At 38.6% G+C, this 26,970-nt stretch overlaps 1 protein-coding gene across 11 annotated transcripts in view; it reads right to left on the reverse strand.

Annotated features, from left to right (window-relative positions):
* Positions 1–1,164: 1,164 nt before the first annotated feature.
* The window catches only part of nrxn1a (neurexin 1a), a 150,633-nt gene continuing 124,827 nt past the window's right edge, over positions 1,165–26,970 (reverse strand). For 7 of the 11 annotated variants that reach the window (XM_030163343.1, XM_030163344.1, XM_030163340.1 and 4 more), the window contains 7 exons: positions 24,435–24,554; positions 20,704–20,885; positions 14,012–14,183; positions 12,970–13,059; positions 11,529–11,839; positions 5,835–5,913; positions 1,165–3,775 (listed from right to left, as the gene is read on the reverse strand). In XM_030163343.1, coding sequence (XP_030019203.1) covers positions 3,474–3,775; positions 5,835–5,913; positions 11,529–11,839; positions 12,970–13,059; positions 14,012–14,183; positions 20,704–20,885; positions 24,435–24,554 — 1,256 coding nt within the window. In that variant the 3' untranslated portion in view covers positions 1,165–3,473. The remainder of the gene's footprint in view (positions 3,776–5,834; positions 5,914–11,528; positions 11,840–12,969; positions 13,060–14,011; positions 14,184–20,703; positions 20,886–24,434; positions 24,555–26,970) is intronic. The other 4 variants (XM_030163350.1, XM_030163347.1, XM_030163349.1 and 1 more) reach the window with 1 other exon arrangement.

The raw sequence follows: 26,970 nt of genomic DNA on the forward strand, positions 1-26,970 counted from the left end.
TCACAATTTCTTGGTTTCTGTTGACATTTTATTGACATTAAAGACATTTGATAACAATACCATAGTCGGCCACTGGGAGAAACATGAGCCAGAGCGGCAGGTGTTTTAATACTAAATCTTTTTCCTTGCTGAGTTGATGTTTGAATGTCAACTCGGGGCCTGTCGTGGCCTAGTTTAACCTTGGCATTCAGCGTGTTACTGTAATTTGGTTGCACAGTGTTCCCATTACAAACCTTGGGGGCAATGACAAAAATGTTATTTGTAATTGTTAGTGTAATGTGCCTGTGGTTCAGTTTCCATGACATAAATCTGACCGAAAAGTTGTGGGTTCCGATGATGTAAAAGAGCTGAGTCAAGGTCTGATGGGAGGATGGATTTTATGTTGTTTTCAGGTACTTTTTGAGCATTGCAGCCTCTCAGTGGCATTGATACTGTAGCTTTGTCTCTGCAGGAAGTATCTGATTTGTGTGAATGTGCTGTTGTGTGATTGTTCAGTGTTGAGCGTTGTTGAGTAGTTTCTTTACCCGGTAAATATAGCTGTATTTAAGCCGGCGTTGGTCAAGGACAGCACGGCGGCAGATGGCTGCAGACTAACACAATCCCTCTGTTGAGCACAAACTGTTCAGCAAATCACAAGAAGAAAGCAAAGGCGTCGGCTGGAGAGAAAGAACGACATGCAAAGAGAAAAAACAAAGGGAGAACGAGCCAGTTTTGGGAGGTGTTTGTTGAATTTGCAGCTCCTTGTAGCCGCTCTCACCTGAGGATGCAAGTCTAACTCTGCAGCGTCTGGGATCTTTCATCCTCCAAACAGAAACTCTGCAGAGACTTTGACTGTTCTACTGCAGAGTCACACTTCAAAGCCTCTCGATGTGTGTCTTAAGCACAAGAGGAGTTTCGGAGTCTATTCTCCCACTTAGACACAATTGGACTGAGGAAAAGGTGCTTCCATCCTCACTCTGATAACTGTGGAGGTGAGAGCAGAGACACGCTGGTACTTTGTCAAAGAACATAATTAAGAGCTGCTTTCAAACAGCTTGCAAATAGTTTGTCTTAATTAGACACTGATTTGTTCTCTTTGCTGTGGGCGATGTGAGGCGTTCACGCTACTAGAGAAACTGACGTGAAAATACGAGGAGAAAAAAAAAAAAAAAAAAAAACTCACCGCAGGCTCACTTGGGTAATATTTTATTTACTCATTAATCTTCAAAACTATTTTTCATAATAAATTTCCACTTTATGTTCATCAAAGAACCGTAACAATAAAAATAAAAGTAAATACTGTAGAAAAATTGTACATATAGAAAATAAACATGGTTAATGAACACCTAGATGTAGAATTCCATTGGTTGAGACACCTCCTTTTTGTTTCAGACGGCAACACAACAGAGATAGAGGGAAAAGAAAGACGAGGAGGAAGGGGAGAGAGGAAGAACAAAGAGGAGGAGAAGGAGGAGGTGGAAAAGGCCAGTTAAAGATGGAAAGAAAAAAGGGAATATGTTCAGTTAATCTCGACAATAAACTCTGAAATCTCACGCACAGTCCGTTCAAGTGGGTTGTGGCCCTGGTCCGGTTTGCATGCATCTGACTGGCTTTGTAACGTTGCTTGGAAGAACCAAAGGGGGCTTGTTCATGTCATGGCACAGTTTCTGTTGATATATCATGGGGCTACAATTAGTAGAGTTGGTTTGACACTACAAAAGTCCATAAACACATAAACGAAGCCCGTCGGAAAACCCATCTGTCTGTCTATCTGGTATTGGCTGTGTCATTAGTATCGATAAATCAGTCAACCAATAGACGAAGAGGACGAGAGCAAAGGGAGGGCCGGTGAAATCAAAGCAACTCAAGTTATTATTAGAGCCGATGGCATCATGAACTGGACTTTTCTATCTATTAGCAACACATGGTAACATTTAATTTGTTCTGTTTTCTTTTCCTTCGGCTGGTTTTTGCTATAAAAGGTGGTCTGTTAAGAGTAGGTTTAGTGGGCGTGGTCTAGAAAACAGGATGTGGCCTGTGTGCGGGTTTGGGGGGGGAGGTGCGCGGGAGTTGCAACGCCCTCCTCTTCCTCTGGCCCCGCCCACAAACAAATCTACCTGCGGACTTACTCCACTCCACTCGACTCCACAGCTCAGAGACTCAGGCATGCAGCACACTCGAGATGGTCACACTGTCAATGATAGAACTGAGAGTGGAGTTTAGAGATTAAATCATGTCTGAATCCCACAGACTCAAAACCATTTGAAGAGTGTATTTGGGAATACTTAAGCCAAAGTGGTACGTTTATGATGGTGATGCTTCAAGGTGTAACCTCTTGAGTTTCAACGCGGTATAAATCACACGGAGTAAGATAATTCACGTGCAATAAGACCCCTCCCTCCCTTCCCCAAAGAGTCTATACTGCCCAAATGTTCTTCATATTCATCATTATCATTGCCATAACAATTATCATAATGGTCTTTGTCATTTTCACCATTGTCTTCTTGTATAATCTTCAGTGTCAGTTATGAAGATATCTTTAGCATTGCAGGTATGTGTATGTCTGCATGTGTATTTTTTGTTTTAGTGTGTGGATATGTACTGTGTGTGTGTGTTTTGTCTGTGTTTTCGACACTGCAGCCACTCCTGACTGGTGTCTGTAGGTAGCATCTGAAGTCTCAAGTATCCTGTCCAGGAAAATAACTTTCAGTTTTCTGCTTATTCCGCCTTTGTGATTTACAGGACGCCGTAAAACATCAGCTCTGCAGCAACAACCACAGCCCATCCGTTATATTAACAGCACCAGCCCTGCCTCTGCCTAGATTCACTGTCACTGTGGCTACACCCTGATTCTGGACCGTCGTGTGCTTCTGTCTTCAGCATCCTCAATGCTTCACTGAGTCCCGTCTGCTAACAGGGAGGAAGGCCAAGAAGCTTGGAAGAGACACTTAGTGCTTTATCTTGATGCAATCACATCATCTTTGTTTTATTCTTCTGCCTCGTCTTTCAACACAGTCCGCCATGTGCTTCGCTAAAACGTCCGATGCGATCTCTTTGAGTCCGATCGCAGAGGTCCTCCTGCGGCAGGGGAGTGACTGGTCTTTGACTCTGACTGGCTCCAAAATGGTTCTTAACTGGGAGTTGGACTGGTGCTTTCAAAATCATTTGGAATGGTGTTTATATTCATAAAACAAGCCTCTCACAGAGACTCTTTTCATTGGTAAATACTGTACAGTAAGGGTCCACGCCCTCAGGCCAGTCTGTGTGTGTGTGTGTGTGTGTGTGTTTGTGTTTGTGCTTAAATGTACGTTCATGGTCTTTGTGTGCTTGTTTGTGTGCTGTATGTTTGTGCTTGCGAGTGTGATTATTGGAGAGTAAACATTAACATCATGTCTATGTCAGTGTTCATGTGTGTAATCTTTTGAGAATATATCTATTTATGTACATATACCGTTATATATAAAGGTGTATATGTCGGTGTGTTGGACATCTCCTCAGACGTAGTACTCCTTGTCCTTGTTCTTCTTGTTCTTGGAGATTTTGGCGATGCCCAGCGGCTTGTCCTTGGCGCTGCCGTTGGGCTGTGTGGCTGAATTGCTGATGTAGTTGCGGCTCTCGTCAACGTGGTACGAGCCCTCGTCGCGGTTCCGGTACTTGTACATGGCGTAAAGGAGGATGAGGATGCAGAGCGCCGCGGCCGCCACGATGCCCACCACCATGCCCGTGGTGCTGCTGCTTTCCCGCACCTCCCCCACCGGACCTGTGAACACCTTCACCTCGGGTAGAGGGGGCCGAGCTGCGAGGCAGAGGGAGCCGACGTGAGTTCCATTACAGTATCAAACATACATTATTAATTTAAATGACATGTAAAGATGGTGGGTGGAGAGCTGGAGCACTGAGATATAATGCATCATGATGAATTATTTGACACACATTTTGCATAATGCTACAAGCTGGCACCAGTAGGCTGCAGCTTGAGGCCAAAGCTGTTTTCACATTATCACATAATGCGTAAAAAGATTTTATTACACAGTGCTGAGAGGAGAGCCAGGGCACAGGTGCACATTTATCAATTTTTATTACAGTCATTTGACACTATATGACATACAGAGTCAGCGAGAGCTGCAGTATAGTGATATATGACATCGTATTAAATGATTGTTGGTGAAAGAATTAGCATTCGGGTTCTCAGGCTGCTTATAGCTGAGGTAAGGAAGAAGGAGAGAGCAACAAAAGGCCGTCAATGAGGACGGATATGGAGGAAATAGGGTGAAAGTAAAGATCCAGAGGGAAACGGGGAGGTGGAGGCAGATATAAGAGGAAATGAAAAATTCATTATAGCAAGCGACAAAGTGATGACAGAGAAAGTGCATGACACAAACACTGTCTCACTTCAGTACAATGTGTAAACTACATAGTTAATGGCACAGTGTAGGAACTTTGGGATTAATGTTGGGTCAGATCATCACTTACATGAATAATGAACATTTCTCTTCTTCTTTTTGCTTTAGTATATGTTATATTTATTCTTATTTTATTAGTTTTAGCATATCTTGTATTCAGATCAAGTTTGTACAGCACTTTGCAGTGTTTTAATAATATAATATAATATAATATAAGATAAGATAAGATAAGATAAGATAAGATAAGATAAGATAAGATAAGATACGTTTTATTGATCCCACCATGGGAAATTTCTCTATCGACAGTCACAAATACAAAAATAAAGCGCAGGAAAGACAGAAAACTGAAAAATATACACTAGTGAAACATAAAATATTAAGAGAAAAAAGGATTTATATAAATTTAGATTTAAATTAAAATATTTTACTGCATATTTACTGCATATTTATAATGTATTTGCACATGCACATGGTGTGATATGCTACTGAATTTCTACTGGGTGGAGTATAATCACCAACATTTTATCTCTGACACTTGTTAACATTTCTAACAACCTGTTCACTCACTCAATATATATTTTTTTAATTAAGTGAACATGCTTTTAATTTTACTTGCTCCACCTGTTTCACACAAGAAAACATGACAACAGTTCAACGCTGCAACTTTTTGACCAATATGACAAGAGCTGAAATGACTGATCAACTTGAATTGATTAAAAAAAAAAGATTTAATTTCCAGAATTGAAGCTGTTTCCTTAATTTTCCTGCTGCTGAACATTGGTTCTGCTGTTGTGTTTCACAAGGACGCCTATTGTGACACATGTGATGCCAGGATCAACACAAACAACAGAAGAGACTAGAACAAAAAGGCAGAAAAATATCTTTATATGTTGACTTTCCTACATTAGAACCATCACTTACTCCTTTAAACTTTTAAGCTTTCACAAAAACATTAAGGATATTTGGCTTTAAGTTTTTAAGTTGTATGTTAGTGCCATCTTAAAGTTATTAAGTTGGATCTAAATGTGTTGAAAACTATGGTGCACATATTGCTTGTAGATTCATTTGACTTGTTTGCTGTTTACATCTATAAATATTTTTATATAAACTGTTGTCATTTCTATATTGATATTTTTTTAGATATATCCTTTTACTTTTATACTTTTTGTGGTTGCTGTTTCAGCTGGTTCTGGAATAACGGACAAGTTGTTTGTCAGTTTCAGACATGTCTTTTTCTCATTTCTACTATTTTCCCCCCTATTTAAATAATCGTTTAAACGAATCAATGAAAATAATCTTGCAGTTTCATCGTGCACTCTCTTTTGCAGTTTGAGCACACTTAATACCATGGAATTAGGGAAACTGAGACACAGAAATAGGAATTAAGTTACGTAGAACAATAAAGGGTATGATGTGTATGTCTGAGTGTGTTTGTGGGAAATGTGGTCTAACCTGAGCTGGGGTCGCAGGGATCAATGTCCTCGTCATCACTGGGACACTCAGCCGATGCCACCAGCAGGTCATCCGTCGACTGCAGAGAGCGGATGGAGAGAAAAGGTGGAAATTAAACACTTATAGGTACAAAAGAAAAAAAACAAACATATTATCTCCTGAAAACATCCCTCAGCGCACGGACCAGTAATTAACACATGGTTGTGATTTGTGTTTATTTTCTACATGTGTGAAAACACAGCACCAGCCCATCGCCCACTCGTTTTCCAGTTCGCCACAAACACTTTTGCCCGTTTGCAGTGGCTCGCAGCCAAATTAGGAGTAAGAAGAAGAAAAGAAGAAGAAAGGAGGAGGAGGAGGAGGAGGAAAGAGGCATGGGATCTTGTTTCACACCACAAAGGGACAGCCAGTTATTATCTCCTCCACAGCTGACCCTCCTCCTCTATTTCTCTTCAGGATTTCGATCCTTACTTCACACCTCTTCTTTTTTTCTTCTCTTTATCTGATATTAACTGGAGATGTAAGAGGATGCGCAGTGTGAAGCTAAAGACATGAATAAAACCAGTTTTCCCGAGCGTGCATTAAAAAAAATCCACCCGAGCCCTCGATGTGTAATTTAACTCTCTTTTATCTAACACCGTTCTCGTCAATAACGACCTCACACTTGACTTATAACCTACATCAACCAACTAATATCTCATCTACTCCATCTACATCTCTAACACCCTGCCTCCCTCCCTTTCTACGGAAAAGGCGCTCTTTTTCCCCTCTCCATCTCTGCTCCTCCTGTTGCCATGGCAACTCTAAGTTCAGGCTGTTAAAAATGATAGGGAATAAAAAAGGGAGTGTGCACCCTCAGTGGGGACCTGTGCATTGATTTGCCATTCCACCCAGAGTGGGGTGGTGTTAGAAGAAAAGGAGGGGGGGGGAGGACAGCAGGGAAGGAATTAGTGAAAGATAGATGGATGGATAAAAAATAATTTTGGGAAGAAAGGGCAGAGAAAACAAAGACGAGATGGGAGGAAGACTTCAAAGTGCTGCGGTCTTTAGTTAACACCGTACTAATGTGCTCCGCATATTCATGAACTACTGTTAAACATCGCCCGCCCTGACGCTTCAGCATGAGAGATATGAGTGTGTGCATGTGCCAGTGTGCATGTGTGAGTGTGTTTTAGCCACACTGGGTGCTCGGTGCCAGCACTAAATTAAAATTGGATTGTGATGCATTGCAGTAGATGTTAGTAACCCACAGAATAAAGGAAAGGCGAGAGCAGCAGAGTCATAAAAGAAAAGAGCTCTAGAGGCAGATTACAACTAGACCGGAACAGAATCTGAACCAAATCAAAGTACTAAGTGGTCTATGATGGCCTTGCTGAAACCAACAGGCAATATTTCAAAGTGAAATTCATTAAGCTTGGTCTCTATCCTTGTTTTACTTATTTCTTTGCCTTGAGTTCATAAGATTACATAAGATTAGAAAAGCGCATACTGTAAAAACCAGCTTCTTTATTCAGCTGAAGAAGCCTCCACTGACCTAGTATGGTCTGTTCCTGGTCCTGACAAGTCTACTGTGGTTTAGTTTGGCTTAAAACATACATTAGATTATTGATGCTTGACTTTGTCTCTTTCCTTCGCTGCCTTTCCAATCAGTTCTGCCCACTGGGCTGTCAAATGCTGCTGGGGTGAGCTTAGCCTCTGGAATCCAGCCAGTCAATAAACCTCTGTGCCTTTGCCAGGATCCAAATAGCACAAGAGCCAATCAGCCAGTAGGAAACACATCACCCCTGACATCTGTCACCGATCAATGTCAAGCCACCATGCTTGATTATTGATCCAAAAACACCTATATGACCTCTGTGGGAACCTGTGTTGAATCTTGAATTTACTGCAGAAACAAATAGAAAAAAAAAAAGAAAAACAGACATTAAACAAGGCCCCTCCTCTGATCTGTGACATCACCCCATCAGCTGACCAGCCCATTCAGCCGGGAAGGTGTCAATCGGACAATTGATCCACCTATCACATGGGAGACAATAGGCACCAATGAAGCTGGAGGCATGCTAAACACAGCAGCAGTCACATCAATTAACCACAGAAGTTGTAGTTAAGATGTAGAACTTTTAGGAAACATGAATTCTGCTCTTCTAATCCCTTCTGCACCAACACCCCTCCACCCTTCCGCTGCACATCCTTAGAAGCAGAGCATGCTGACATGAAGATGATGCACAGAGATGAAGATGGAAAAGAGACAAAGAAGTAACAAAAGAGTCATTTGTGCATGCTGAAAGAGCAAAATCTCTACCTGAGCAGCCGAACAGTGCCAACGACCGTCAATGCCTCCCTGACTGCCTAGTTCACACATACTGTAGATGCACTCCTCACACACTCTTGCAGAAGATTCAACAGCTTGTCTGCTACTTTCACAACTGGAAATCACACACACATTTAGACACACACAGCTCTATAGTAGCCTAATTTGCCCCATTGGTCTATTTTTGTTTGCATGCATCAACACTGCAACGCAAGAATACACCAAATCAGGCTGAAGTTGGCACGCTGATGAAGAGATCCTGACGAGAAACAGAGAGAAGAGAAGCTAGCTCCACTACTGCAGATGGTGAGATAGACTCATACACCGCCTGCATTAACAGCCTATCACTGGAGCTCAACCACAGAGAGGGAGGGAGGGAGGGAGAGCAAGAGAGAAGGGGGGGAGTGACGGGTAAATATGGAAAGATATGGAAAGGGAGAGAGCAAAGGAGAGAGGAAGAGGAAAGGAGAAGAGTGAGCAAGACAGGAGGGAGATCTTCAGAAGATGGATGGCGAGCAGAATGAAGACGAGGGGGACAAATAAAAGTGGAAAAAAGCCACAGAGAGGACGGTGAAAAGAGACAAAGAGGCAGAGACTGGGAGATGTCTACAAGGCTAGTCCAGGTCACCTGATTGTCCCCATCCAATCAGATCCCACCTGAGCGTTCTTCTGTCAGTCTATCCATCAAACACAGGTACACTCTCACGCACACAAACACACACAGACAGACAGACAGACACGCAACATCAAAACCGGAGTGTGAGTCAGAGAAGCCTCTAGCATAAACACTCACAACACACTCTCACACTGTCTCTTGCGCTCGTCTCCTCTCTGGTGCTCAGCTGTCATGCATTATTAATTCTCTCCACTTTTCAACACTCTAGAAAAAAAAATAAAAAAGATTTCAATAAACCGTGGACTTCGGGAGGAGGCATATAACACATTCTTGCTGCATAAAGTAGACTGAGGGCAGAAGTGAACCATGAGGGAACTCTGGCAGACAAACGTGTGCATAAAATCGATAGATTCCTTGGACCGGCAGCACCTTTGGAAGACATCGCTCACTGCCCCTCCTCTGATGCAACATACTGCAACTCAAGCCTATTGTTCTCAATCCACCTGTGTGTTTGCGCGTGTGCATTCTGTCTTATTGTATGTGTGTGCTGGTTAAGGCCAGGTTGGTTGCCAGGCAACACTAGACAGCCTCAACGGATGCACTGTAGATTCTTCTTAAACAAGACAAACACACACAGTTTGAGGCCGGCAGGAATAGATTTGACTTACCCTGACTGGCGAGGAGCAAACGCACACACTCACTAACACACACACACACACACAAACACACACACTGCAGTATGTTGAGCATATAGTTGGTCTGACCTAGTTCCCATACAGTGATATTGACTCCCGCACTCCACTCCCAGATTTAGCATCAGCATATCACTGGAGCAGGAAGAGTTTGTTTAAAGCAAGCACACATTTATGGGAGACAAAGAGGTGAAGTGTGAAAATAAGCCCCTGTGACAAAGTCTGTCACTCCTGCGCTCTATCCATCCAGCTCTCATATCCATTATTGATGCCTGAGGCTTAGCTCACAGCTCTCTGCGTTCTATTATTTATGTCTGAAACAGCTGGCGGTTTATACACAGAGGAGCTATTCTCTAAGAGAGTCTGGATGGGAGATGGGAGAGAGGAAAAAAAAGAAGCAGTGGGTAGCGGGGTTCACTATCTCCATGGAAACGTGTATCACTTGGGAAAAAAAAAAAAAAAAATCTTTTTCAGTGCGGCAGGCAGTTTTATAACACAGAAGAAGAACTGCGGCACACACAGACACCCACTAAGAGCCTGACAACATCTCCGTAGTGATCTGAACAATGGAGCAAAATGTCTGTGGTACCTGCTCATAATGCATCCTCTGACACTAGCATCGACTGCACTATAAATACGCCTCAATAACAGTTATGTGTTTCTATTGTACACTCCCCATTTGCATCAGTTTACTAGATGCATATTACGGAAAAGCTATTAAAGCTTCCATTAACAACATTTCACCTCCTGTAATTGTGAGTATGGGGACCACTTTGTCTCCAGGAGTAGAATCTATTCAACTGAAAGCAACTGAACTATGATGTGAGTTTTGCAGTCGGCTATTTTGTCTCTTGCTTCATCTTAAAAGGATATTTGGCTGCCCTCTGTGAATTTTTAATGCAGCAGCAGCAGCTGTTAAGCAAATACAAATCTGAAAGATGTGCCTTTGAGATTAGAAAAAGGGTGAAGTTCAGTGTCTAGATGCAGATGTGGACAGTTGAGAAGAGACACTGCCCTTCGCCACCCGATGCATTCGTAGGATTTTTCATAATAATAGTGCCATGGGTCAGAGCATCTGTTTTGTGTTTGATTGTAGCTGAATCAAACATCGAGGGAAGGAGAATTTCAGTTCTGCTCCACAGAGCCAGAACAAACACAAAAATAAATCTCTGGAAAAAAAATAACAGATCACTGGTTTGCTATTTATAGCGATGTGAACATTTTGTTTATTCGAGAAACTACCGGCTACTGGTTAAAATATCAAAAAAATGCAGTGTTTTCAGACCTTGAATATTGCAAGGGAATAAAGATACAAATCCTTTAACTCTGGAAATGTTCAGAGATCAATATTCAGCGTAATAACCCTGATTTTCAATCACAGTTTTTGGCATGCTCTCCACATCGCCGCTGGTGCTTTACGCAGCTCCTTGAACAAAAATAAATGATTCTGACCTTCCATCTTCCTCTTGATCACATTCCAGAGCTGTTCAAGGAGGTTTAGGTCTGGACATTTGGAGTGGTGTTTGAAATTTAGCCTTGACACTGACTCTATTTCTGTACTTATAAAATACTTTTACATGCTCTCCTGCCTTCACTTGAATCTAAAGCATGTATTTCAATCACTTCTGACCTTCTGGAAAAAGGCTGAAGGACATGTGGGTCATAATTTATGAATGACTTATTAAATCGTGCGCAGTAATTGGAGACAACCATTAAGTTTTGCTGAAAGTAAGACCCTCCTGACCCTTTATAATTACTTTATTAATGACCAAAGAACCCAAAAACGGCCCAAAACTGATCTACACTATGTACATGAATTTGCATTTTGTGAAAGGAGCTACAAAAAAACCACACTCCTCACATATTTTGGCTCCTCTCTGTTCCTTCATTAGTGGGCGATGCGTGTGCTAATCCTCTTAGTGAATTAAGAAAAAAAAAAATCAAAGTAAATTAACACTCTTTAATTACCTATTGTCCTAAAAAGCAGAGTTATGATCAGACACAGACTATCTGAGGAATTACATACAAATCCATTCATCGCATGGTTATAATGACTTAATCTGCTGCGCGCTGACCTGCTGGGTGGCGCCCTGCTTCCTGTTGGTGGCTGTGGTGGTGGTGATGTCACTGATGGAAGGGGCGGAGTCAGAGCGGTTGCCCCCGGCTGCAGCGCTGGACTGCGGGGTGATAGATGAGGACGGCATGTCGCCCACGAGCCGCGCACTGCCCTCCACTCTAATGTGCGGGTGGCCTTCGGCGGCCATGTTGAGGATGCGGAGGCCGTTGTAGTAGAGGCCTGAGAGCTGGCCCTGGAACATTCCGGCGCCTCGCTCACCTCCGCCCACTCGCACCGTGGTCTGGCTGTTAAAGATGGTCAGCTGGCGACCTACACAGGCACACCACACGCACAAAAACCACGCCAACCGGGAGAGAGTGGACAGACACGCAAATACAGCCACACACACATACGTACCAGTGGTCACATACGTGCAAACATACATACACACACAAGAGTGTTTGAGTGTTACACAATCCACCACCCCCAAGCCATGGTGAGAGGATGGGATAGATTAAGCATGGCAGAGCAAATCGAAGCCGTGGAGAACCGTGGAAGGGGCTGAGACTGAGAGAGATAAGAGCGAGGAGAGGGAACAGACAGAAGAAGAAGAAGAAGAAAAGAGGGGGAGGGGGGGTGAGACTGGGGAAGGGGTGGTGGAAAAAATTGAGAGTCAAGAAGGAGGATGAGGAGGCAAAGAACAGAAGGAGGAGAAAGAGGCGGCAGATGAGAGGAGTCAGAGGGCCCTGAGAAGACGGGGCTGACAGATGGTTGCTATGGTGATGGCTGTGCGGCACGACATAGTATCTGAAGGAGCGACAGACAGGCAGACAGAGAGACAGAGATCTAGAGAACTGTCGTACAGCCCTATGAAGCATGCACAGGTTATAAGCTCTAGCACTGCTCACTGTTAAAGGGACTAGAGGCTAATTTAAGGAGCTCTGCTTAAGTTTAGGAGTTACATTTTACATTTTTTCAAAAAGCATTGCTCTATTAGTCATCTCAAATTTACATAATTCTTACATATCACAATACTTTGCATGTACTTTAATTTGATTACAAAAATAATTTTCAACATGGGCATAATAATGGTAATAATAATAATAGTAAATATCTTTAGTAAATGCTTTATTGTTTACAATTTGATAATAAACAAATTTATTTACAAGTCTTAATAAAGCATCTTTTATCAGTACTTCTTTTCTACTTTCTGATTTATTCACATTTAATCTCTCCATCGTCCCTTTAACCTGATATTATCAGATACACACTAACAAGATACGTTCACAGGCACTACAGTTTACACAGTATTACACACTACAGCTGCCCAACTTTTAATACTTAGTTATGATTTAGATTTTTAGATGTTAGTTGATGGTGCACAATATAGTATATTCAACTGGCTTCAAATTGTATTTTTTAAGCTGAAAGTTTTAAGGAATTTTAATCAGGGTTTTTACCTTTGTCGAGTAGCCAATCGTCAACTACTCGACCGAGCCGATAGGGGATTCGCTGTCTGGCGATGGCCAGGCGCTCGTTATCAATGTTGCCTTTAATTTAGAGATGAAAACACAGTAGTAATTACGCACATCCAAACGTGGTACAGGAGCTGGATACAAAAAGAACAGCAATGAAAAGAAAGTAATGGTCTGCTCATTGTTGGCATGTCACTGAGGTAAGATAAGCTTGTTCTGCTGAGACAAGACAAGATGAATTCACTATGTTTCCAGTGAGCAGACTCTTACTCTCTGTTCATTGGGTTTAATTTAAAGAGACATTTCAGGGGTTAACATCTGCAAGAGCACAGGGAAATAATGTTACAGCTGCCACATACTGTCTATAAAACTGACTGAGTTTAGTGTTACATACATGATAACCTCACACACACCTCACAACACCTAACATTTAGCATTTTATCTATCATCTACCTCATTGTGTTAAAGACTATCTAAGATTACCACTTTAAATATAATAAAAACCAACAAATATATAAAAACAAAACTATGTTCAACAAATACACTTTTTTCTTTTTCTTATTTTTTCTCTCTAGTTAAACATTTAACTCAAAATATGACATCTTTTTAAATTATTGTTTGACCAAAAATGCACCAACTGTTATTATTTTCTTTTATGATGAGAAAAACAACCTGAATTGACTATTTTCTTAAATTACCTTTAACACTATTTAACAGGCCTATCATGACATAGCTGGCTACTGTACAAGCTATTGTAATAACTGTCTCATTTTATGGTTTAAAAAGTCATGTTTCATATCAGATCACACATATTTCATTTCAAACACAATAACATGAAACAAAAGCTGCAATTGTATTTCTCATCTTCACTGTTTAAATAGAAACATTGATAGGAACACTGATGTCGTTCATCAATCAGGAGGTGGGCTGCTTTATATTACGGTGGGGTTAGCTCTGCCCCAGCCGGACAGCGCCGTGGTGGGTGGGTGGGTGGGCATTGGGCTTATGTGGGCGGGGCAGGGCCTACCTGAGGGGTAGCGTTCTATGACCGGCAGGTCGTCCAACTGGAGCGTTGCATTGCCACCGCTGCGGGTGAACCGAATTATGTGGTACTTCCCATCGTTGACAAACTTGGAGCTCTCCTCGATGTTGATGTCATCAGTGCCAACGTTAAACACTACTCTAATGTTCCCTTTGTCCTGAAGAGAAGCAGAGACTCAGAATTACTTCATAAGGAAAAAAAACTGCCTTAAAGACACTGCAGACGAGGGAAGGAAAGAGACAAAAGAATACAAATCATTTAGTCAGGTAGAGAAAAACAGACTGATTTAACATTTTACAAGAACGAAAGTCCAAGCAATGAAAGCATTCCTTCATCTTATCAAGTAGACAACACCTTTTCATCCTTTTGTCTGCTTACATCTAGAATAGAATAAAATAGAATAGAACAGCCTTTATTATCAATGTGTGTACAGTGAAATTAGGGGTGTTATTCCAGTCAGTGCAAACAATATGAACAAAAAACAATACATCAGAAAATAAGAACAGAGCAAACAGAAAATTACAAATACTAAAGTCAAAAGTAAAATAAGAAAATAGAATATAAAATTTAACAAAAGTAAAATAAGTATAGAACTAAAAGTAGAATAAAATAAAATAGACATAAAATATGAATAGACACAAAATTTACAATATTAACAGTAAAAACAGCTTGTACATCAATGAATATTAACAATATTAACAGTGTACATATCTATGAAAGTCTATAAAATCTTTGTATTTGAATAAATATTGAATAAATTGTCGCTGTCGGGCAGAAACCTCTTACATCCAAAATGGTTATTTTTCAGGAAACTGCAAAAACAGTGTATATTTGAAATAAATGAATAGAGTTTAAGAAATGTAGTCACAAATCATTTTCAACACTTTTCATTGGTTAAATATTTCTTAAACTGCAAGGCCAACATGAACACTGACCAACAGAATTCTTTTATGACAAAAAAAAGACCAAAAATGGACTTATGAGGTTTCCGCTCCACAGCAACGAAATATTGCATAGTTATTGTAAGAATTGAAGATTATTGCACGACTTATTGCATATTGACCATTACGTAGAGACCTGAAGCCCCGCCCCTTCCAGCTGTGATGCATAGGACCTTATTTGACCAAAAAAAAAAAAAAAAAAAAAAAAATTGCATTACACTCAAAGGATCATGCATTAATTACATATATGATGTCAATTTAATCTAGATAGCTGCAGTTTGTCGCCAAACAGTGAAAGTACATCAACTACACACAGGGACGGTGGTGGTTCTGTTGTTAGTCTGGGTCGTCCATAAACCAGAAGGTCAGTGCTTCGATCCCTGACCCCTGTCCACATGTCGAAGAGTCCCTGAGACCGATATTGAACCCAGAGTTTCTGAGTTCCTCGAATGAATAAATTGAGTGCTATGAAGAAAAAAGTTGCTACATAAGTGCACATCCATTTAACATTTATACACCTGAATGATCATATGTGATGACCATGAAAAAATGAAGAACCGTATTTTACACCAATTATTTACATGGATTGATAGGATTAGTGGATCAGAAGTTCTTAAACATTGTATATTGGTAGATGATTTTGGTCGTTTGGGTCTTTGTGGGTTAAAACAAAGTGTGAGGTTCTTGTTTTAAATTGACAAACATCATATGTGTAAATGGTGGCACAAATCCAACAGGATTATGAAATTTATTGACTGTAATACCATTTTTTTTTCTCTGAAATAAAGTCACAACTGGAATGGGATTCGTCTTATCTACATGTTATTGTCAATCTTGATGTTGTGAAGGTGCACAATGACGCAGAATAAAGAAACAATGAATGACCTCCTTCTTTAAAATGCATTTAACCTGAAGTAACAACCCTGTGTTAAAAATGTAAATATGTTACACCTCTAGGTCTGAGTGTCATTAAACAGTCGACACCTTCTCCCTTTGGTCAAATCTTTTTTCTGTGGTCGACTTTCTCTTGTTACATTGCAGGCTGTCGATGCCGTCGTACTGTCTCGTTCCATGAACTGACACCATGAAACCCCTAAACTTACCACATAAAATGTTTAATCTCACTGTGTCTGTTATGTATGATATGTACCGATCTATAAACCAAGAGGTAATTTTTTTCTGTTTAACCCATAAAGACCCAGTTCTACTATTGTGTCAGTTCTCAAATAATTTTTTTTCTCTATATTTCACCTGTCTGTAGTGATTTACTGCCATTTAATGTAATACTATCCTCTGTGTTTTGCATTTTTTCATCGAAAATCAGGTATTTTATTGTATTTAATTCACTGATCATGTAGATGTTCATAGGTTCTGAATAAAATTTATGGTTATTATATCAACACAGAGAAAACCGAGGAAAAAGAGACGCTTTCAGCAAAATATATCATTAACTGAACATAAACCCAGTGTGTCCATCCACTGTCATTGATCCAACTCCATGGGTTTTACTGGTGAATCAGTGTTGTAGAAGATGAGGGTGTTTCATTGCCATGGTACTTGTACCCTGAACGCACATGACAAATAAACTTGCAGCTTGTTTCCACGGTAACTACGGAGCCTCTGAACGTCCAAACGGGTGATATCTGATGACCATAAAAAATACAGTTTGTCATCTTTTCATGGTCATCTCTTGGGACATGACCATGAAAAGATGACAAACTGTATTTTACACCAATTATTTACATGTATTGATAGGATTAGTGGATCAACAGGTATTAAATGGTTTATATCAGTAGACGCTTTAGGTCAGTGTTGAATGTTTGGGTCTTTATGGGTTAAATGTTCCATCGCTGTAGGTTAAAATCGGTCTTCATAGGTAGACGATCTAAGATAAAGTGTTAAATTATCAAAATATATTACAATCAATGTAATAAGTCTGTTTTATAAGGAGTAAAGTACAGATATTTGTGTGAAAATGTAGGTAAAAATTGCTAAAAGTAGAAATACCACAATGTAAAACCAAACAGTTCCAAGTAAAAGTGTTGTATTCAGAAGATTTCCTAAAGGCACAGTTTGGAGATCTACAATTTCCATTATAATCTTTACCAACAAAAGCATGAAACACAAAAAAACTCTGTTGAAAGGAGTAACAGAAAAAACAGCTTGTACTTTTTATTTTCATTTCACTGTAGTAAAGCAGCTGCATGTTATGTTAAATGTTAGTTATTTTAGCGAATACAATAAGCATAAACATAGTGAGAAAAAAAAAGTTTAGCAAAATACAAAACTTATATCTTAATGCTTAAATGCTACAAACTGTAAAATATTAGCTTTCAAATATACTTCAATTAGCAAAAATAAAAGTTCAAAATGGGCTATTTTATAATATTATTTCTGGATTATAATTCTTGACGCATTAATCTGTTTATCTTTATTATTATACAGGTCTAATCATAGGCTCTGGAGATCTTTATTTCGGTTAAATTATTGATTTCTTTCCTAAGCAGTGGTGTAATAAGCAGTGAGCCAGTCATTATTGAAAATAAATCCCCGTCAGAGTGAGTTGAGATGCCTTGGTTTCATATCCTGTGTTTCCCGGTTGGGGTTTATTTCAATAAAGACGGTTCGATCGTACATTATCCTCACATGTTGTGGCTGATGGTGACGGGGCTCATTTTACCTAATGCATCGACAGTCAGGAAACGTAACTAGATTTTTGTTTTAAATTAATAATATAATCGGCAAACTTATTATTGAAGTCACTAAATGTAATCTCTGAGATGAAGACACAAACCAGTCAAGTGCAAGGACCTCAATGTTAACGATTCAGCGTGTATTAATTAGTGATGTCCAGTTTTCAATGCCAACATTTGAAGGCCTTCATTATATTTTAAGGCTCTATATATAATATTTTTACTTTCAAATACTTAAAAAAATTACCTGTGTGTTTAAAATAAAGAGTTCTGAAGTTCTGACAAAGATGCCAACGCAGTAGATTGTACAGATATGAACTGAATTTTTTTTTCCAGCGAGTGGATTTATGTGACCACTAGAGGGAGTAGTGAGTCACAGTCTAACTTGGTGAGAAAAAATGGCATCAGAATGGGACCAGATGGGATGAGAACCATTAAGAAACAACTTTAAGAGTCAAAGAAAGTGACAAAGTGATAAAAGAAAGCAGTACTGCTGTTGTTTTCTCCACTGGACTCAGCTGTAAATGTAAAGAATGGAGTTTGATGTTGAAATGTCAGTGTTTCTTCTACATACAGGGTGGGGAAGCAAAATTTACAATGAACATTTAGTTGTTTTTTCTCAGCAGGCACTACGTCAATTGTTTTGAAACCAAACATATATTGATGTCATAATCATACCTAACACTATTATCCATACCTTTTCAGAAACTTTTGCCCATATGAGTAATCAGGAAAGCAAACGTCAAAGAGTGTGTGATTTGCTGAATGCACTCGTCACACCAAAGGAGATTTCAAAAATAGTTGGAGTGTCCATAAAGACTGTTTATAATGGAAAGAAGAGAATGACTATGAGCAAAACTATTACGAGAAAGTCTGGAAGATACTATTAAAGAAGAATGGGAGAAGTTGTCACCTGAATATTTGAGGAACACTTGTGCAAGTTTCAGGAAGCGTGTGAAGGCAGTTATTGAGAAAGGAGGATGACACATAGAATAAAAACATTTTCTATTATGTCAATTTTCTTGTGGCAAATAAATTCTCATGACTTTCAATAAACTAATTGGTCATACACTGTCTTTCAATCCCTGCCTCAAAATATTGTAAATTTTGCTTCCCCACCCTGTAGGTGAGTTTGAATCGAGGCTTTTGAAGGTGTAAAGTTATTATGGGATGTTCTTATCTTTGCTAAGTTGCCGTTTGTTGATCCACAGTTCAGACTAAACAGTGACAGTTCTGACCTTGTTTGTTGGATTCCAAACAGATCTTTAGTTCAGCTAAAAACAGAGGTGATTTGTGGTTTTACTGTGGCTGTTTTCAGTCGAAAAACAGAGCTAAGCTAACGGAGCTAAGCTAACAGAGCTATAATGTAAACTATCAGCTGATGTGAAGATTATAAGACACAGTGTTATTTTGAGCGATTGTTAAAATAAGTGTCTATGAGTTTTAGTTTGAAGAAGAAAACTTGATGATACCATCATACAGATGTGTGGAAACAATGAGCTTTAGACTTTATTCAATGACTGATACAGTCTGTTCATACACAGTATTGATTTGTTGGTGGTTTTGGTCATATGTGTGTTCTGGTGCCAGACTGCCCCCTGCTGGTGAGAGTTTGGAATATAAATACTATATAGAACCACTTTAATGCTTGGTTTGCCTGCTTAGTTCTGGACACATTAACTCTGGTTCACACTCAAACACTTGATATCATTCACTATAAAACAGAACAGGAAGTCCATTTGGAGATGTAGGAACATGGCAACACAACACATCTCCATTTGTAGATGGAGGGGATAAAAACATACATTTTTTGTGTAATTATCTCCTGATAAACCCCTTAAATACACATTCTTAGATGCATCCATCACTGAAATGGTCATGTTTTTTCCCTTTCTTATGTCTTTCAGGTCATCTTATTTGTCTTCTGGGTTTGACTGATGTGTTTACAGATGAGCATGTGTTTTGTGGTGACGACAGAGCTTGATCCCCGTCTTCACACTAAGATCGATATCACTTCCATGTCTGCGCTTTAAGTACAGGAGCTGGGAACTAATGAACCTCACTCTGCATGTAGCGGAAATGGAACTCATGTATCTAGACCTGTCACAGTTCAGAAATACACCTCCCAACACTCTTTGAAGATCAGTGACAAACACGGTGCATCTGAGGCGTTTAATCTGCACTCACAGCAGTTTCTGGGTTGAGGTTATGTCGGGTTGCTGTTATTTTTATTTTTTTTTCTTGACAAATAACACTTCTGTCCTTCCGCCAGGCACTTCTTTGCAGTTTGTCTTATTTCTAACAGTGGTCGTGCTGCAGCCTGACTGTAAATGCGACTTATATAAATCACTGTCCTTGATGGAAGTCAGTTCACAGAGAAACGCTCCACATAAAAACACAAAAATGGAAGATTTATCTGAAAAGGTCTTTAATTAGCAGTGATCTGTAACACTTTATGAAGACAACCTATCAAATTTGTATTACTGTCGAGTCTTGAAGTGCAGAATTTGTCTTTTTCTGATTATTATATTTGTATATGGGACGTATATTCATAAAGCCACAAAAGATTTATGCATACATAGGCATAAAAAAAGAATAAAATATTTATAGACTGCTATATTTTTTGTGATTTTTTTATTTGTCTTGCACCTGGATGTTTTTCAGATTTTGGTTTTATCTGTTTACTCTTCAGAAGCCTATTTTTGGCGTCTAACCTCTCCTGCACAATGTACAAACTTCTTCTAAATCTTTTCTGTTTATATTTATGTGTGCAAATAATAAGATAAGATGTGTAGAAGTTGCATCATTTCCAGTTGCATCCAGTCTAAATACCTCCCGGTTACAGCTCTGTACTTTATGCGCAGGTATCACATGGATATTGATCTTTACAGCTGATTTTAGGGGGAAAAAAAGTAGAGTTAGAGTGAACTAAAAGGAACAAACAAGAAAGGATAAAGTCAGTAAATGCATAAATAACACCATGTTGCAAGTTAAACAACCACTTTTTTCCCCATGTGCATTCTCTTACAGCTCCTGTACTTACTATCTGCAGCTGAAGGTAGTCTCCCAGCCCAGATGCACTGTCCACTCTCAGCAGGATGGCGTGTTTCTGCTGCGTGCTGAAGCCGAGGGCGAGCCGGTCCGCCCTGGTGCTGGGACGTTCATTAGGGGGCCACGTGTAGATCACAAGGCCTCCATCGCGACCGAAGATATAGGTGGTCCCAGCTGGTGGAAACAGATAAAAACTTAAATTGGAAGCACCTGAATGCATCATAAACAGTGCAATCTATCATGCAGATGGCACCTGGTGAATTAAAACACAAGAGGCATCCTGGGAAATAATACTAGAGACTCTAAAATGCTGCATTTGACTTTATTTTCCTGCTGAATGAAAGCATTTTCTGCAGAAAAGAATAGGAGCGAGTGACTCATACTGACAACGGTTCTTAGACGAAAGGAAAAATGACAGTCAACATCAGTCGGATGATACGAGTGAAAACAAATTACTCTAATAATAACTCTGAACAGTGAGCAGGTGGTGCATTCGTGCCATATCCGAATCAACAGATGCCAGTGCCCTCACGTGGTGGCTCTGATAAAATGCACACAGCGTGGTGTTGATTGACTGAGTTAAACAATAAAACAGTTTCAGATCTGCACTTCAACACCGTAGGCGCTTATTTAGAAGAAATTCAGGGGGTTTTCACCTTCTGAGTAAGTGTTTAGTGAGGATTAAAACACTCATAAACTGTTTTATTTCAACTAAATTAAGTATGCTGGTGTCACTGAAACAATTAGTAATGACCTGCAGTGGTGGAAGAAGTATTTGAGGTCCTGTACTTGAGTAAAAGTACACATACTGCACTGTGAAAATAATATTTGAACATAATTTTACTGTTAAAGTTGATGTTTTTGATTAATTTTACTCCTACAATATCCCTTAAATTCCTATTTTTGTACCCACTCCCAAATTGTTTTCTCCATTCTACATTTAACCTTTAATAAGTGATTTAGCAGCATTTATTATATTGTTACCCCCTAAATTTTGCCTTTTTCATCAAGAATCAGGTATATTCCTATATTTAATTTATTGATCATGTAGATATTTATTAAAGCTCAGAGTAAATTCAAGGGTTATTATGTTAACACATAGAAAACTGAAGAAAAAGCGACTTTTTAAGCAAAAAAATCTAATTAATTCAACATGAAAATAAGCATCTACATGGGTTTTACTGGTGAATCAATGTTGTAGAAGGTGTTTCCACATTTACTACGGGGCCTGCGAACGTCCAAATGAGTCATATCTGAGAACCATGAAAAGATGCGTTTTACCTGAATTATTTTTATGTACTGATAGAATTAATGACTCAGAAGTTATTAAATATTTTAGATCAGTAGATGCTTTTGGTCAACAACAGCTTTTAAGGGGTTTGTGGGTTGATGTATTTGTTGTATTTTAGCAATAACTTAAAATTATGCTGTTTGTTGTAATACATTCATATTTGTATCACTGGTGCTTCATTTTTACATCATTTTAAAAGCGCTGAGTATTGACAAAAAATATTTATATAGCTTTAGTGTGCAGTTTTTATACAGAAAAAAAGATGCCTTGTGTTCATGTCAGCAAAAAACAATGGATTAAAACTGTGAGTCATCCATGATACTGAATAAAAAACAATGCATCACACTCTAAATGATCATGATGTGTTTGTAGCGTCACTGATTCGTCAGAACCACATATCTCTAAAAAGTCAATTTGTCATGAGCCAAGAAAAGACAGAACTGTTTTCTTGTTGAAAATTATGCATTTTTCTGCAAATCCAAGATGATTTTTAGAAATTTCATCTACATTTCTATGGCATCTTTTAATGTGTAAAGACTAAAGAGAGCTGCAGAGGGAGGGGGTGTATTTAATTCAGGTGGTTTTCCCCCTGATTTTGGCTCCTGCAGCTTTAATGACAAAGAACACACTCAAAATCAACAGTTTTGGAGATAATATGTGGTTTCACTGCACATGAAGAAGACGAAAAACGGCATCTGAAAGCTGCCAGACAAAAGGAGGGGAGCAAAAAGTACAATATTTTAAGTATAAATTCGAGATATTGCACTAGAGTAAATGTACTGTGCCAACTAGTTTACTGTAGTGATGTAAAAAAAACAAAAAACAAAACACTTCAACCAAGACTAGACCAGACTTCCTCAAGATAAGATAAGATAAGATATCCCTTTATTAGTCCCACTAGGGGAAATTCCAGATTTACAGCAGCATAGCACACAAGAGCAAAAAAAGAGCAAAATAAAAAAAAAAAACGACAAATCCAAAATAGCTATAAATACTATTTACAGTTGTGCACATGCTGATCATGCCACAGGTTGGATAGGGGAGATACTCATACGTACACCTATATACACACATAATACATATATATAGACATGTATACAGATTATATATATGAGTATTTCTTGCCCAGAATTATTTGGAGCAACTATTACAGACTGTTATGGTTTAAAGGATATATATTTTCAGTACATTTCAGTATCAGTTTTTACATAGTCTTTCTTTTTGCACTCTAAGAATCTGCTGCTACACAGAACAGAGCTGCTAAACTCATTTTCATTGTTCCTGTAACAATGGCAATAAAGATTCCTTCTATTTTATGATTCCTGTTTCCAGTGAGAAGCAGAAAAATCAAGAATCTTCAATAAAAATTCCAGACTTTTTAAAAACTGCTATTTTTTACCCCGAGACCTTGACTTCACAGTTGCGAAAAAAAAATTATTAGACCATCAAAAGTCATCAAAAACAATGGTTTTACAATCAAATACTAACTCTTGTGCGTATCATGTGACTAAAACAGACCGAAAAGAAAACATGGAATGTCTAAAAGCACTGTTTTTGTCAATACAATTCCATCGATATTGATGTAAAGAACTGAAGTGATTTTGGTTATTATCTAGAAAACATGGAAAATGGACAGATATCAGCTCTGAAAATAAACTTCTATGAGCTATTTTTGTTATTATCATTATATTTGTCCAAACAAATGTACTTTTAGTTGTACCAGGCATTAAAATGAACAAGAAATTGAAGAAAACAAGGGTTGTCTAATAATTTTTTCTGCAACTGTATGTACTTTTATACTTGCGTGCCAACTTTTTTGGTTGAGTTTGTACTTGTGCATAGTAGAAAAGTTCATTTTAATAAATGTATGAATGAATGCATAATTTACTGACAAAAATATTTTCAAAACATATGAAAATCACAAAAGTGCATGGATATCACACAAACAACTTTCACTAGGATCATTTATGTACTGACTAGTTAGTGAAATCATATCAATTTTTTTATATGCTTTCCTCATGTATTTCTTGTCTTAGAAGATTATGTACCTTTGAGCATACTCTAAAATTCAACTATGAGAGAAACTTTTTTCCAAACTTTATTAAGACTTTCCAGATTTTTCAAGGTCTGGGAAACAGCATTTCAAAATGCCACACATTTTAAGACTTTAAAGACGTACACAAGCACCCTGGTTACCAGAGGGAGAATGTGAGAGCCAACGAATAATGGATCAATAATGTAAAGTGCTTTGGGTGCCTTAAAAAGCGCTATAGCAATCTAATCCATTATTATTATTATCATATGCTTTAAAACTTGATAAAGAGGAGAAAATTCACACAAATTAAAAGGGAAAGAACATGTTTTAGACCGATATCAAGGACTAACACATTATTTCGCTCATCCATTAATGGGATTAGTCACCGCAGACTCACCGTCGTTGCATAGCGGGCCTGCGTACGAAGTCATGCTGCAGTCACAGGTGAATCCTTCCCACTGCTGTAAACAGACTCCCTGATTGGAGCAGGAGTCTTCTTGACAGGTTGTGCTGGGACCTGCAGTGACAGAGGTGTCGGGGTTGGAGGGGGGCAAACGTTAGGAAAAAAAACATAAACACACTCGCTTCTTTCATTTTGCTTGGAGCCCAGTGTGTTCACATGTAAGGCGTGTTTATATTTAGACTGCATGTTGTTAGAATGGCTGTGCTGTAATGATGTTATGATGGTATTCTGCAGTTACACCAGTAGAAAACAGGCTCCTTTTTAAGCTCACAGAAGCAGCTGGACTGATTCTAACCTGGATTTCTTTTTTTTCTTTTGTAAGTGAAAGAGCCATATGTTAAGAGCATGCAGGCAGGTGATGCTAGATGAATGGGACGAGGACAGGAGGAGGAGTTAAACATAAGAGGGCAGAGTTATGTTTAAAGGCCATCCAATACTCTTTTTCTTCAACAGTGTCACCATTCACTCCCTGCCTCGTGTTAAAACCACACAGGACCAGGAGGAGCTCAAGTGCCCCCTTCGCTGCAGGGTTATTATAGGGAAAACGGAAATAAAACGGCAATGACAACAGTGAGACCTATCAAAAGTTAGAACTGAACTGGGAAAGAAAGTCTTTAAATGTCCTGTTCCCACTTCCTGGAAAAACTTACAGAAGGAGCTAAAACTGAAGGAACTGGTCTCTTTAAATACACTCAAAGTCATTCTAAAGGATAAGGATAAATCCGGATGGAGATGTAGATTTTAAGGAACATTGTTGTTATACTTTTAGCACCTTTTCAATTATTGATGGTGTTTTATATGTATGTTCTTAGTTTAGTGTTTTATGTGTGGTTTTAGAACTGACTTTTATAGTGTATTATGTATATGTTTAGTGTGGATGTGTGGCTGTGAATTCTATTTTGTGTAACTTCTGCTGCTGCTGCTGTCTTGGCAAGAACATTCTTGAAAAAGATTTTAATATAAGTGAGAAACACCGAAATTGTGGGAACCCAGCTCATATGTTCGTTTTTTTTTTTTTTTTTACACTTTCTATGTATAATATAGGAAATATGAAAAGGGCTCTAATAGATAACATCTGAATTAATGGTAATGTTGGAGATATTTTGTCACCTTTTTCAATAAAAAGAAAAAAAAGAAAAAGATTTTTAATCTCAATCAATTTTTTTCCTGGTGAAATAAAGGTTAAATAAAAAACTAAACAAAAAGGATGTTTCAGAAACAAACACAAAAAACAAATCAGAGGTTGTTCCATCAGTTTGTTCATGCATGAAAAATAAAGATAGAAGAAATAAAAACAGCACATATGAGACATAAAACTTGGACAAAATCAACCAGAATATCTGCCTCTAATTTTACTTTTCATTCATCATACTCTGAATTATTAATTACTTTGTGCTCACATTTGTTTTATACTGTATTCATTGTTTTTTGTTTTAATAATTAAGCTGTGATCAGGGCTTTGTCCACCACTTTTTCAGTTTTTTTCTGTTGCTGCGCCATCCACGAATGTTGAAATCAGAGTTGATGTTTTGTGGGCGTGCAATGATGCAAAATATTCAATAATCCTCTGAGAAATGAGCCTGATTTGTGAGGATTAAAGTGCAGATGTAGGAAAGCACAGATGGTAGGCACAGTCAACATGTTTTTTTAATAGCTGACTCATTTTTATTTGGGTTGGGGTTGGGAGGTTATTTAGAGATGTGGTACTAATGCATGTTCACTTTAGTTTCTGAGTGGAGGATGTTCGAGACTAGAGCAGTTCTCAGCAATAAAACAAAGTCAAGTATTGGTAATAGCATTTTTATTTAAGAACTTAATATGTCTGAAGAGGTGTCTAAAGTGATTTTTTTTACGGTCCACCTACTCCTTCACTAGTCTTTTAAAAAACATTTTATTTAGGAGGATGATACAATGTGTGTTAACAATGACTAACTGACTTAAACTGCTTGATTATTATTAAAAAGTAATTAAAAAACCTATCACTTGTATCTTGTTAACGACCATTTGGGGTGAACATCTGGCTACTCATATTGTGTCGAAAATGAGAATGGATGCACTCATTCACTCAAAATACCAAGAGTATGTGATTTGAAACATGATGAATAAGACTTAAATTATATTAAGTTTACACAGAAAAACTACAGGTGTTGAATGATTTCCTGTTTCCAGGTCCAGTTCTTCTCATTCCTCTGTATTCAGTGTGTTACAGTAATGTGTCCCTGAATCCATAAAACACGCACAGTTGTTGTTCTAATACTTTATATATAATGATGAAGAGCAGAGGAAGAGGAGGAAGTTGAAAATTCAAGTTAAAAGGAGAAAAAATTAAGCTTGTACTGCTAATATTAGCCAACGTTAGTGCATTAGTAAACTAGCACTAGTTCTGAGTGCATCTGGATCTTGGATGAGGTGTTTAATTTCTGTTCTGTCCAGATCAGGGGAAGGTGAATAAAGTAATGATTAATATCGA

Source organism: Sphaeramia orbicularis, chromosome 19 (assembly GCF_902148855.1).
Source record: "Sphaeramia orbicularis chromosome 19, fSphaOr1.1, whole genome shotgun sequence".
Classification (NCBI taxonomy): domain Eukaryota; kingdom Metazoa; phylum Chordata; class Actinopteri; order Kurtiformes; family Apogonidae; genus Sphaeramia; species Sphaeramia orbicularis.